Genomic DNA, 14,699 nt, shown 5'->3' on the forward strand with positions numbered 1-14,699 from the left:
TCACATAGATACTCGGGATTCTCGAGTGCAGCTATGTACGTTACGATAGGAGACGCCTGTCCATTTATCTGTCTGTCTGCTTGTGGAAGACATAGGCCTGCAGGCACGAGTTGTCCCGTAATTAAAATTGATTCACGAACGAGTCACGTTACGAAGCTAAAGAATGTCAGGAAAATCGACAAAGTTACCGAGAGAAATTGATATCTCGCGTAAATCGCGCTCCTGTGCAATGCTTGCGTCATTCTTCTGTGCGCTTGGACAAAATCCAGACATTTCCGCGATCGTAAAAATCCCATGCTCCCTGAACTCGCGCATAATCCCTTCGCGCGTTTCATAATTTTTTCACGAAGAAGAAGAAACTCACGGAGATGCTAACGCGCGAAAGAAGATGTCCATGACTGCAACCTACATCGAGTACGGCGCGGCGATAAATTCACGTTCACGGCGCGTGTTTTTTTTTTTTTGCTAACCCGGTGCACTGTCCCTTCTCTTTTTCTCGAACTTTTTCTCTCGCTCCTAATCGCGACGGTGATCTTACGTCACGCGTGCAGTCACAACCGGTTCCCCGGACGGCGCGAATAGGATAGGTCTTAGGAAATGTTTACATCTGACGCGAGGTCGCGACGTCACGCCGAGACGGTCTTCTCGCCGGAGACGAGGTCGCGGTCGCAGGTATCTCATCATTTAACCGAAACCGATCGTCGCGATTTCTCCGAGTAAACAAGTTCCGTCGAAATGAATAAAATCGAGGAGCCGAGATATAAATAAAGGCGCATTAAGATGCGCGAGCATGACACTTTTAGACTCACCTTTTTGCAGCTGGCCGTGATCCGCGTTCATCTTCGCCTGCAACAGAAAGTGCTGCGCTTCACCAAGTAGAATTAGCACGACGGCCGTTTATATGAATTAGACCACTTAAATATTTCGAAGCGGGTTGTCTCACCTCGTAACCTTGTTTCGCGCCCCGGCCGCCACCCCAATAGTCGCTTTCCTTGTCGTGCGGCGCGCATTGCTGCAACACAGAAAGGGGAATGTCGCTCGGTTAACTCTACCGGAAATGGATTTCCCTCGCTAGCGTAGCTAATTAAATATCCCCTCTCTTCAATTGAATCAATGAAAATGTCACTAATTGAATCAGTGAGCATTCACTGATTTTTAGCAGGAACTCTTCCATTTAGTTCTTTTGTCGAATATTTCATCGGTTTTGGCCAATGAAAGATTCACTATAAATCACCGTTATGCGTCCTGTAACGGAAATATATTATTGTGTATTCAACTATATGTCGCATTTAATATTATTCGTATGATGATAGAATCAAGAGCTAGAGTTTTCGAGTTCGAGTCTCATTAGGATAAGTGTGTTTTCCAAATATGATATAAGTTACATCAATTAAACATAATTAAGAGTATATCCGGCAAAATTATCGACAATATCTTAAGAGTGTGATTAACCTTCCGACTTCCAAGCGGAGCAAGTCGTTCGGCAAAATATTGCCGATTTAAGCCGCAACGATGGCGTCTTTGGGTATATTATCGTTCGTTCTCTACGAAAAATTTCTCTTCGAGAAAAACTCAAGACGTAAGAAATACCTTCCTCTACGTTCTTTCGTTTTACTTTCAGCCCCTCCGCTTTCAGACATGGTATTTCGGGACGCGAGTCCTTCGAGACAAAGAACATATTACGTTCCTCATTGGTTCGTAATAAATTACACGATGTCTCGTTAATTATCGCTCGGAAACTCCTTCGGAGATCCAAGAGCGTGCTTCCGCGGAATTAATCGTGCCCGCCGCCTTACAGTGGCACGCATAGAGCGCCGCAAAAGCAATCGAAGGATGACCCCGTTTCCCTTCCCACGACCCTCTAAACCACATCCATCCCCCAGCATGACCTTCCGCACCTCGATGGGGCTCGCGCCAGGTCGCGTACGCCTCCCCGAGAATTCGGAACGGACCGGGAGCGCCTCGTAAACCGAAAGTTCGAACTACTTTCTTCCGAGTTTCCATCCGATGGGAATATCTTCCCGCACGAGTGAGCGAAGATTCGAGTATTTAGCGTGTACGTCCGTCGGGAAGATTCATTTTGAGTCACGATTTTTAATATACCTGTATAAATAAAATTTAAAAAATTATTTTTCGATATAAGGAACTTGTGAGAAGGGACATGCAAAATATATGAATTGTTCCGCATCCCTTTTCTCGAGTTTCACGAAACATTATCTTTACTCGCTTAATTCTGACAGTAATATGTTGGGTCCACGAGGTCTACACGCGTTTTCTTTCGCTTACGCCCTCTTCCACGTTTTGTGCAAGACACTATATACCTCCACTCCTATTCTTTTTACTCAGAAAAAAAAATCGAGTTCATGCACGGAAAGAAAAGCAGCTCCCACAGTTAAAAACTAGTTTTAAAGGTAAACATTTGCTGTTTATATGATACAATTAAAATTTAGTTAATTTAGCCAATTGTTTATTCCTATACTTAGTTTTTAGTTCTTACAGCTAAAAATGAGGTCTGGTAATAAAATTTCGGATGTATCATATGGATAGTTAATTCCTCTATTTCGTATGCGACTACTGCTATTATCAGCCTGATCCAATGAGATAACTGGTTTTCTGGCGACAACTACTCTACAAAGACAATAAATTGATAATAAACTTAGTAGTTCATAAGAGAGCAGAAAAATGCAAAAAACCGCAACTTCTACAATATTTTTTCGTAATTTCGGCCTGAAAGATCTATGATGTTACTTCAGCGTCAAGTACGCAGGCGTTACTTTCAAGGTTAAACCGAAACGCGTGTTTCGTTCGCCCGATCCAAAAGGGGCGCTCGAATCCACGATATAATTTACGCGTATCCACCCTCGTTCTCCCCTCCTCCGACGCCTCCGCTGTTCGATCACACAGCGCGCGACATCGTCGAGAACGATATTCGCGAACTTAGGACTTACGTCTTTACGACGGGCTCGTAAATAGAGTCGGCGCTCGAGAAGCCGTAAAGGATACGGAGGACGATATATGAATCGAAACGTGTCGAAAAGGGGACAAAGATCGCGGCCCGTCCTGGAAGGGCCGGCAGTAGCCCTTCGCGCCACAGGTGGCTCGTCAAACGATCCGATTCTGTCGGAACGAAAGCGCCGGATGGTGGCGCGAAGATACGCGCGTTTCTGGATCGAGAAGGAGGAGAGGAACGTCGATGATCCTCGAGCCGTTCGAGATCTCCGCAGCCAGTCGGGATCGTGACGTGGGACAGACGGAAAAGGTGCTACGGAACGCGCGGGTCTCCCTCAACGAACGAACGGCGGAAGTACGTGGGATGATTCGTATCTATTTTAAAGACGGAAACCAGAGAGGCCGAAGTGGATGGAAGATGCATACGTGTACGTTCGAGAGCAATCGACTTTGTCGGAAGAGAGACGGCGAGGGAGAATTTCATCCCTTAAATCCAAATGTGTTGCCAGATGGCATCGCCTGGGTAGGTGATGGTCGCACGGGTCTAAAATCGGGATTTTCATCGAATCGCGATAATATTTGGATAATGCATCTCTAATGAATAAAACGGGATTCGAGTCTTTCCTCGATATTTGACGAGTTCGCTCTCTGCGGCTTGTTCGACGAGTCGCGAGCGGTAACGAGTGGAAACCGATCGCGAGAGATTGCTGGAAATAGAGAAAAAGGCAGGAGGGGAGATAAAGGTAGAGAGAGAGAGAGAGAGAGAGAGAGAGAGAGAGAGTGAATATGTGTGTGTCGCCTTTCGAGATCACTAATAACGAATAATATACTTCGTAATGTATGCGCGCTTAACGGGAAACGTGATTTTTAATCAGTTTTGAAACTTTCATTGGAACATATTATTGGAGGGACGAAACGATCTCGAAAGATGCACTTTATAATATGAACGTGACCGGATCGCACCGAGTTATCTTGAAATTATGTCAAACTCGCCGCCGGGGTAAAATTGGATATTTTTATCGCGCGACGGTTGGGCTGCGTATAATTTATGTATAATCACATATCATACGTAGAATATTAATCATCCTCGCGTTTGCTCCTTTGTGTAACATTAAAGCAATATCCCTAAGTGAGGAGAAGACGAAATTGGAAAAGAGAAATAGATTATAATCAAGCTAAGTGACTCGATACGTGCTAGTTATTATAAGTAGTACTGTACACGCTTAACGTCGCGAGAGATAAAAATACATATTTGCCCGAGACATCAGTCAATAAGAATATACAATTTCCACTCAAAAGCCAAGTTAAGTCCTGCCGGTCCCGTCGCGCAAAAAAATGTTGGTTGTTTCTCCAGCTACGTATTGGAAGGCACGAAAATATCAAAAGCAGCGGATACACGTGATCAGTCTAAATTGAATCCAGCGGTTCCGCGTATGTGTGTGAGAGGGAGCGCGGCGCGGTTAAAATTCAGCTGGATAATTTCCATATCGGTATCAACGATATGTACCAAAGTGCCGTCCAGCGAACCGCTCGCTCGAGCCCTTACGTCCACCGCCCTATACGTGCTCGACAGAGAAGAACGTGCCGGAGGCAGCTCCGGATTGGTAATCCAACCTACCACGGTTCGCTCGAAGGGAAGATATAGAAAGAGGAAAAAAATACATTTTAGCTCGCATCCAGGCACTGCAGCCAGTTTCATCCCCCTTCCCCTCGCGTTCACCCCTTATCCCCCCAGCTCTCCCCATCCAGCGCTCTCTCCATCGTGGTGCACCCCTCGGTTCTCCTTTTCCTCCCACGTCCAGTTCCCTTTACGCCCTTCTTTATCTCCCCGTCTCTTTTTCTCTCCTGCGCGCGCGCCTGTCGTTAGTACGTACGTGTACGTGAGTACGTGGTCGAGCCGATGGTCGAGAAGAGCGTCCCGATAGAAAAAGGACGCCGACGCGCGGCGTCGGTAGGTGGTCGGGTAGTCGTGAAAAAAAAAATCAAAAAGATAGAAGTCGGGAAAGGGGGCAGGGAAGGGCGGGGGTGGAAAGGCAGGGAAAAATGAAAGGGAGGAGGAAAGCGAACGGGAGGAGAAAAAGGGGTGAGAGACGGAGAGAGATCATATGCGTATGTGTGACGTGAGATGGAGAGAGACCGAGCGGATGCTCGAGGCGGTATTCCGCTGACGGGGGGATGCACGGGGAAGCCGAGCGGGAGGGAGCGGCGCATGGGCAGCCGTTGGAGGGGGGAGAAAAAAGGTGTAAAAAATGTCGGAGCCGAGGAAACGGGAGGAAAAAATCGGGCCGTCTCTACGGAGGCGGCGGGGTATGTAGAGAGAGGAAGGAAGGGCGGGAGAAAGATAGAGGGGGAGGCAGGAGAGAGGAGCTGGCGGAGGAGGGCGGGCGGAAGAAGGATGGCAGACGGACACAAGGGAGAGGAAAAATCGGGGGACGGTGAAAGAAGCGGGAGAAAAATCGAGAGCGCGCGAAAGACGAAGAGATAACGAGAGAAAAGGGACGCGAGACAGAGGAGAGGCACGGGGGGAGAGAGAGAGAGAGAGAGAGACGGACCGAGAGACAGCGGGTCGGGAAAGACGGGTGGCACGACGCGGGGGAGAAAGAAAAGGGACGACGCGAGAGAGAGAGAAAGAAGGCGAACGGCGAAGACAAGGAGGGTGGGAAAGCGGGACCGAAACGGAAAGGGAAAGAAAGAGAAAGAGAGCGGCCCACACCGTGCACATGCGTGACCGTCCGTTCGCGTACGAGGCGGCGGGTATTGATCAGCCAAAGAGCGCCACGACGCCGGGCGTCCTTTTGCGAGCCTTGCTTTTTTCGGCACGGCGCGGGCGAGGGGTTGGTTCGCAGGAGGAGGATGGGTAGAGAAGTCGATGGTTGAGACGGCGGGAGAAGGAGAAAGGAGAGATGGTAAAGGAGAAGGAGGAAGAGGTGGAATACAAGGAGTGCCACGACCTAGCCCAACGGACTAGCTCGGCGTGACGTCACTCTCTTTTTCTTTGCTCTCGCGCGCGACAGCGTCGCGACGCGACGTCTCGCGCGGGGCGATCGGCAAGAGGAGAGACTCTCGTAAAAAGTCTCTCCGTGTTTTTGTCCTGCGGACCCGTCCACGATCTCGTTCTTAAGGGAGTTTTACGCAGCCGCGCTCTTCGACACGCCGGGGTGATGCAGCGCCTGACGGTTTGTTTACCGAGGCCGGTGGAGGATCGGCACGTGGTCGTGATGGCGCAACGCGATCACACCGTAAGGACTCCCTCTCTCTCGTACCGATCGACCTTTATTTTCACGATCCTTTCGTAGCGAGCGCAATTCTCGCTCGTCTCGTTTAATGACACGCGTAATACGTCAGCGGAATGCAAATCATGACATATCGTTAGATACGTTACAGACTGCCATATTGTCGACTGTTCGGCGCGTAGCGAACGAATGGAAACGCTTACTATCGATCTAGCTTTCGCTCCGCACGAGAAATGCGCCAGTCGCTTAAATTATACACAGCCCGTGTATCCCGTCCGAATATCAATCGTTAAGCGATCGAGGATGCATTTAGACTTTTCGAGCCTGAGCGTAAGAATGTCACGAAGTCTCGCAGAACTGGGCGGCTCTCCGGTGAATTTTTCACAAGCGCGTCCTTCCTATTCCTTCTTATAGTCGCGGTCGGTCGTTGCCGCGCGCGCGCGGCGATTCCGTCGTCGTACACAAATTAGACACCAACACAGGAATGTCTTCCGTGAGAAGAACCAACCCCGCGCCAACGATCGCGAGAGAGAGAACAAAAGTTGCCTATGCAGGAATGCACGACCTATAAAAAGTTGGGCTCCAAGTTTCTCGTAAGTAACGGCACTATGCGCGACCGCGAGTACATTTATCGCGTTTCTGCAAACGATTATTGCCGAAGTTATGTATCATGGGCTAAGCTGTCCTCGCCAACGCTTAATAAGTCGTGGCAAATATTCCACGTTCAAAATACCTCGCATCAATCTCCTGCTGTATTTTACAAATACGGAAATATAATGTTGCTTCGAAGCCTTTTAACCCGACGCGTCGTTACTTCTCAGTCGCGCGCTTTATTACCGCTGTCTTCCGGCGGCCGTGAATTCCTTTCGAGTGATACTAATTGGTTTTGAACGCAGGCGAAGTATGCCGATATTCACGATCGGATCATTCACGCGCTAATCATTTTCCCTTTATCGAGGAACTCTGGGCAAACGAAATTTAGAACGATAATCAAGCTGTTATTTCCTCCGTGCGGCGCGAACCGATAAGTGCCGAGTTAAATTGACGACAGGTCAAAGTACGACACGGATTTGAGCGGAGGTTTCAAGACAGGGAAAGGTCGCTCGATCGTCTCGACGATTAAACCATTTTCCAATACGTTCCTACCCAAGTATATAAAAAAATACTTCACGCCATGTAATTGTACAAAATATTGTGGTCGAGAATAGTGTTTAACATATTTTTCTACGTGTATGAAAGAAACGAATTGTCTGAGGCGAACGATTAATAACCGGTCTGTCCGGATCGAAGGAAGGTTAGCGAGCCGTACTCGCGATCTAGGAACCTGTCGCTTAGGAAGATGGAGTTCGACGACAGGGGACGTCTCGGGGCTTACGACCCCGTGAGTCCCAACGGATCCGGCGAGATGCGTCGCGCCGGGGGTGAAGGAACGCCCGTCGTTTCGCGGTAACCCGACCAGAAGCTCGGATTTCCACTCTGATAGAGCGGGACTGGAGATCGTCTCGTCGATGAACGGTCGACGGTTACTCGGTCCGATAGGATGCTGACAGCTGGTAAAACTCGGCCGTTCAAGGGTTACGCGCCACACGTGGCACCCGTGATTCCGAGAGAGAGCGCGGGATGTGGAAGGGCTATCTCGTATGTCGATAGCAGCGATCCTCGAAATTACGGGACGCGGATGAACGAAAAGGAGCGATCGGCGTGCTTGTCGAGCGCCTCGTAAGAATCGAATATTCAATTGCGACGAGAACTCGAATACACGACGTACGACGCTCTCGAGCTGAAAACTCGGAGGTAAATTTGGATGAGCAAATTTCCGACAAACATTCATTTTCGGGAGAAGAAATCGTCGAAAGTGCGCCGGATATTAGCGTCGGCGATTGAGTATTTTCGTAAGTCACGTGCTTGATGAGAGGCATCCGCCGAGGGGAAAGTTCTTAATACGATTTTACGGATTTCAGCGTCGATACGTACGTGTATATATACGTGGTCGGAAAGAGCCGGTAATAGAAATGTATCCTCTAACGAATACGAAGTCGACTTCGCTTAAACGGAAATTTAATGGATAGCTTAATTGAGCGGTTATTCAATATCGGAAATTAGGACATTGGAGCTTTAACAGAATGGATAGACGGCAAACTTGGTTATTCCGTATAATGATTACTGATACGAAACACAATTTATATGCTCGATTATTTTATCTCATTCGATCGTTTGTGTTAATATCTAATGTTTAAAAAGAAACATACACAGAAAAAAGGCATTAACTGTCCATATAATACAACTGAAATTTCGTTGCCAGTTTTTAACCGTGGGAGCTAGAAATTAGGTACAGAAACAAAAAGGATTTGCTGAATTAACTAAATTTAAGTTGTATACGGAAAAAAAGTTTGGTTGAGTTTATCAGATAGTGAATGAATCAAGCACGTTTCGGTTAAAAGAAACAGGATTTCGGTACTTACAACCAGAAATACTGTTTCATTCAACCAAAACGCATTTGGTTCGTTCATTGTCTGGTAAATTCAATCAAACTTTTTTTTCCCGTGTATTATATATAATAGACAACTAATTTTTACCTGCGAAAGCTAATGCTTTTATTCTCTATAGACATTGCCGGACCGCTTATTTTTCGAAAGATTTTGTGCGATATCGCGCCCGTTGTTCGATATTTCTCACAAATTCCAATCGATCGTAAGAGTTTCGCGGCTGAAGAAAGTGAGAAGGTTTCATTATTAAGGAATTTTCTAGATAGCGGTTGGAAATATTCTCGAGGGAGCGAGGTATCTTCCGCCGACTTATCTCCGGTTAAAGACCCTCCGACACCGCCATTCATTTAGGAATATGCAAGACACACGTGTCTTCCCACAGAGTGTCAGTGGAACCATATCGCTCTCGTGGCTTTTTTTGTCCTTTAGGCCCAGAGGAGCGCAAGGGTGGCCAACGAGGCACATGTGGTCCATGACTCTCGTTTTCCTCCTGCCCCGCGCGTCCTCATCTCTTGCCTGTCCCAGGATATGCGTATGGTGAGAGAGGAGAAGAAGGGAAGGGACACGGAGAGTGATAAAATTCAACAGTTGGCCTCAGATTGGTGGCTTTTCTCGCTCTCCTCGCTCTTCACGCGTCGTCTTTCACGGTAGCCCGAGCCTTGGAATACGCTGGTTTTGATAACCGTTCGTCTGGAATTTTTGTGACTCCTGTCACCGGCCGCCCTTCGACCCTCCTTTTAAATTCGTGGAAATGCCGAGCCGATCAAAGACGCCTAAGATGTTAGTAGCTGGATCACACACTGACGCATAAACTCTGCGTCGAAACGAAAGTTCTCTTTTCCTTTCATAAATTTGCCGTGCACGTGTCCCGAAAATTGATCAAATCCTCGATACAAACGTATCACTCCGCGGTAAATTAGATTAGAACTGGTTAATTGGCGGTCTCGGTGTCGACGCTTTGATATGGTCGCCGCGGCAGTCAGCGATGCGATTCCGCGTAAACTACACAATCGTAATAACCGGCAACCGATATTGTTCCAGCTTCATTCGCAATTTATCTCCTCGGAAACGCGACGTTTTTATCTCTCAATCGTCTCGGAGTTGTTGGAATATCGTAAATAATTCATTAACGCGACCGGTGGTGACACGCTTATTAAATCGACGGGAAAAGACATCGCCGTCGGAGAATCGATGAGAAAGTTGAAGAACGAGCCGAAATCCTACGAGACGAACGAGGCCAGCCGCGATATCATCGCCGGCTGATAAGATCGCTGACCCAAATGACGCGCGAAGGCACGGAACGGAGGGGGAGAACACGGGAGTAGAGATCTGACCCAGACGAGTTTTTCCGCCGGTTTCCCGGGGGTTTCCTATTTTTCCCGGTCGTAACGTCGAGCGGCGGGTCGGGTCTGCAGACAATTCGCAGTAAAATTTTTACAACCACCCCCGCCGATTCCGCCGCGACAGGGGCTGCGAGGAGAAAGAGAGACAGCGAGCGAGGGGGTGGGGAAAGTAGCCGAGCTCCAGACGCGCGGAATGGCCGCGGCCTGGTCGCGGAAACCCATAAACCTATACGTCTGCCTGTCTACCTACGACCTCCAATCTCCTACACCTCCACCTGCAAACTCCTCCAACCACCCCATCCGCCGCGCGCTACCCACCCCTTTTCAACTTGCGCCGCGGCGGAAAATATATCTCGCCGCTTCGACGTTTATCCGTCATTTACTGTTACTTTTATCTGTGTCTTTATTACCCCCGCGTCCCAGTCCTCCGTCAGATATTTTATCGCTTAAATCGTCTGAAACATCGCGCGCGTTTAATAGAAGAGAAGCGCGCGGGAAGGTGAATATCAACTCGGCGATAGATGCGTCGTAATGTTTATTTATAATATGCGTAATTATTTCGAATATATATATATATATATTGCAATGTCTGATTCGGCTCATGGATTCAGAGCTGCGGAATTGGCAAGTTTTAAGTATAAATGGAAAAAAAAATTGGAAAAGAGAAATTTTTTTCTTCAATTTTTCTGCGAATTCTTCGGTAAAAAAAAAAAAAAATGGAAAAAAGCGATTGATCTAAAACCGTAGGTATATTCATATTGAAAATTTCACAAAATCGCGTCTCATCTCGATGAAAAAAAATCTTTTCTACTATTCTCTACGTGTCCCTCTCTTTCTGTCTCTCCCTCGATAATTTTGTACCACGCGAACGACTTTAAACACGCGTCCCTTAACCCTACCGGCTCGGTTTTTCTCACAGTACCCATTACTGTGCGTCTCTCTCCCTCTCTGCCCGACCTGGCACGATTCGAGAGGGCAACACGTGGTGACCGGCTTCGCTGGAACATTCCGCGCCAGTGTGAGAGAGAGAGAGCGCGCGTCGTTGGAATTTACACGCTCATTCATTTTACATACACATAGGCCTATGTACAAGCGAAAGATAAAATTACATTAAGGACGCGACGCCCGTCGTGACGTTCATTATCATTAATGCTGTCGTCGACATCTCTTCGCTTCGCTCGGAGCGATAAATGTTCCGCCACGCGATATCAATTACACGTGTTTAGTTCCTATAGAAAAGACTCCGTCGCGCTGAAGGAAGAAGAAATGAAGTAAAGTCGTTCGAAAAAGGAGTAACATTTCGGTGACGCGCACAATTCCTTAACTGCGCTCGGTCGGTGACGAAACGATACATTGTATCAGTGCGATCGTAATGAAAGATTAACGGCCTAAAGTGAATGACGCGGGCATTTGCATAAGCGAATGAAGACGGCAAGTCGAAACACCTGCTGGCCAAGACACGTGTCGTTGATTCCACTAAGAGAGGAAAACAAGAAAGGAAGAAATAGAAAAAAATCTGTTATTTAAATGAAGATATCAACTGCGAGGAAGAAAAAACAAGAACGCCAAGAATACCTCTTGTGTGTCTATATGAAGAACGCACCTCTTGTGTGCGCTTATCAATATTAATGCGAAATAATTGATTGAAATGGGTTTTTTAGGGCGTTCGAGACGGACAACAAAAAGCACACGGAGCGTGTCGCGCGCGAGCATTCGATTAAAACGCTCGTGTCCTTAACCGGAGATCATTCCGCGGCGAAAGAAATTCTCGCGTTCGCCGCAAAAAGCTTCTGCGGCGGTATCCGCGTAGAAAGCTCGTTTGGAGCGGAAGGGCCGGCAGTGAGAAAGAAGAGAGAGAGAGAGAGAGAAAGGGGAGAACGAAAACGAGCGCGCGAGGAGAATTATTTGAAAGAACCTCGCGGCGGTTCTCCTTTTTTCGGCACTAACCGCCGAGTCGTATTCCAAGGGCGAAGGTAGGAGGGGCACACACGATGGAAGCTTTTCCGGATACTGTGCGGAGGCGCGCGCGCGAGCGCTCGGAAAAGAATACAAGCACCGCGTTGCACTTCTCCGCGCCGTAAAAACGCGAAACTCGCCGAGGGATATTTCCTAGCTGGAAGAATCGTTTCGGCGCGCGCGATGGATGGATGGATCGATCACCCTTCTATCCGCCCACCCGCGACTCGCAATGATGATTAATAGCGGCTTTAAGAAAACTTTTCATTTTGCATAATTTTATTCGACGCGTTGCACTCGATGCGCTTAAACACGATACGGCCGAATATAAATTATTCGCGCACGCGAGAGAGAGTTCTACCGGATGAATTATTGCTTATCGGTGGAGCGAGTTTATCGAAACGCGATTCTACGCAACGGGGACTCTTAGCATTTATATTACGGCGAGTTTTTCTTACCGGCACTAACGACGTAATTTCCGTTTGTGGAAAATCAGTATGAAAAAAAAAAGAAATTTGCAATTAACGCTAAAAGGTCCCGGGGATACTTTACACTCTGGGAAATTCTGCGACCCGTGGGGAGCACTCGGCGGTTTTCAAAAGGGCCACGTGACTCCCTTTAGGTCCAACTTTTCGTTTGACCGAGTTTTCCGGCTTGTACAAACTCAAGGGCGAACGTTCGCGGACGTTGGCGTTGCGTTGCACCCTTTAAGCGTTTATATCAAAAACTTGACTCCGAAAAGCGCAGCAGACGCTTTTATTAACCATTCTATAGGAGCTAAATTAACGTCGGGGAAGCACACAACTTAGGAAACACAAGTGATCGGCCGCAGTTCGCGATAAAGGGCACGAGGTGTGGCTTCTATTGCGGGAAATTAGCGGGAAACGTGCGAATTGCACGAAAATGACAATATTTAGACAAGAAGAACGCCCGGCTGGATTGATCGGCGAAAATAGACCCCGCGGAATTTTGTCGCGGCAACCGAAATACCCCGTTCTCCCCGCCGATGCGACGATGGTAAAAAAAAAAGATGCATTCGTAAGGGAATTCCAGGATAGAATGAAATTCCGCTTCCCGGCGAAATATGGCCGATCGCTTTTCGACCGATCGTTCTTGACTACGGCTACGGGATCAGATAGCGTCTTGAATGAAAATACGTTGAGAAACGAGTCGCGTAGGTGAAGACGCGTCGAAATGAAATTCCTGAAGGGTCGATCTCTCTCTAAGGCCACCCCCTATTCACGGTAACCCTTTGCCCCAGTTTCGTCATCTATTCACGCGGATTAAAGTCGCGAAAAGGGACGAAGAAAGGTAATGGACGAAGCACGTCGCACCGCGAGAAACACAAAACGACGGAATCACGTTTCTCGTTTTCTCCCGCGAGATATGTTGCGATATAATCAATTTCGATATGAATACACACACATGTCGATATCTGAAAATATTACGTATGTAAACTTTTCCTTATATTTGCTGATATCGTGTTACCAGTTGAATGAGTTATTAAACGCGGTAAAAAGCACGTTCCGGAGTGCAATCTACCGTCGTATTTTAAACATCACAATTATCATTTGCGATCGCGCATTCTGCTAGCAATCGCCAGCGGAACGTGAAATTCTGTGTCCCGAGGTGTTTTAGAAGTGCACGGCAAATATGCATACTTTGAACTTGAAGGCGATGTCAATGGAAATTCCCTCCGATAAAGATGCATTGTCGTCTAAAGCGAAGTGTCTAGAGGGGTGGAACAGTCAATCGGCATTACGACCCTCTATTGGCGCACTAGGGCAAAGCAACCCTTGGTTTCTCGAAGTCAATGGTGCGCGTGTGTTGCGAAATCCTCGTGGTTTCACTGAGAAATGTTCTCAATGGATCGAGCCGCCTGCGTGTTGTTACTATTGTTGGAGATTAAATCGACATTAAAAATTCATTGGAAATTCCGCGACAAAAATTTTCAAAGCAACTTTCTTGCAAAAAAATTTATTAATATGCATATTTGCCTCAAAATATATATTGATTTCAAAAAATACTTTTCAAAGATGTTGAAAAGCTAATATATCTATTGATGACTTAATATTTTGCGCACGAAATTCGATCTCGCGGTTTATACACAGAAAAGAATGTTAAATTCAAATAAATTACTGCAATATTTCTTGGCAAGTTTTTATTTGGATTAAGCAAATTTTGCTTGAATCAAGTAAATATTTTACTCGGATAATATTCTCGAAAAACATTTTACTTGGATCAAATAAATATTATTTGATCTAAATAAAATTTGCTAAAAATTATTGGAGTAATTATTTATTTGAGTCTAGCACTTTTTTCTGTATAGTCATGCAACGCATGCCACATTTCATCTCATTAATAATTGCGCAGTTAAAGACGAAAATTGCGCCCGCAATCGTAAAATTCCGACGGAACTTGAATCAGTCGCGGAAATCGATCGACGCGGGATCGCCATCACGCCCGCCACCGTGGTTTCTCCGGACTCGAAATTGAAAGAAAAGGGTCGAGCACCCCTAAAAGGTTAGAAGTCTCTTTTACGAGAGCCGGAGTGCAACCCTTTGGCCTACTTCTCAAGGTCCGTGGTACATGAGTTAAGAGACGCCGGCTGGGTGTCTCTCGAGCTTTACGGAGCGAGAGCGCCAGCACACAGCAGAGCGACAGGGTGCGACGAAAGAGGGGTTGGCTGGCGGCGAAGGAGGTAAAGGAGGCGAAAGCGGGGCGGGTTAGTC

The 14,699-nt window shown here is 47.2% G+C and overlaps 1 protein-coding gene across 1 annotated transcript in view; it reads right to left on the minus strand.

Moving 5' to 3' along the window:
- The window catches only part of LOC106751822 (zinc finger protein rotund-like), a 106,332-nt gene that overhangs the window by 76,795 nt on the left and 14,838 nt on the right, over positions 1-14,699 (minus strand). The window contains exons 2-3 of the mRNA XM_014633010.1: positions 944-1,012; positions 810-861 (exon numbers count right to left, since the gene is read on the minus strand). Coding sequence (XP_014488496.1) covers positions 810-861; positions 944-1,012 — 121 coding nt within the window. The remainder of the gene's footprint in view (positions 1-809; positions 862-943; positions 1,013-14,699) is intronic.

Source organism: Dinoponera quadriceps, unplaced genomic scaffold (genome assembly GCF_001313825.1).
Source record: "Dinoponera quadriceps isolate SergipeBrazil2010 unplaced genomic scaffold, ASM131382v1 scaffold179, whole genome shotgun sequence".
In the NCBI taxonomy this organism is placed as follows: Eukaryota; Metazoa; Arthropoda; class Insecta; order Hymenoptera; family Formicidae; genus Dinoponera; species Dinoponera quadriceps.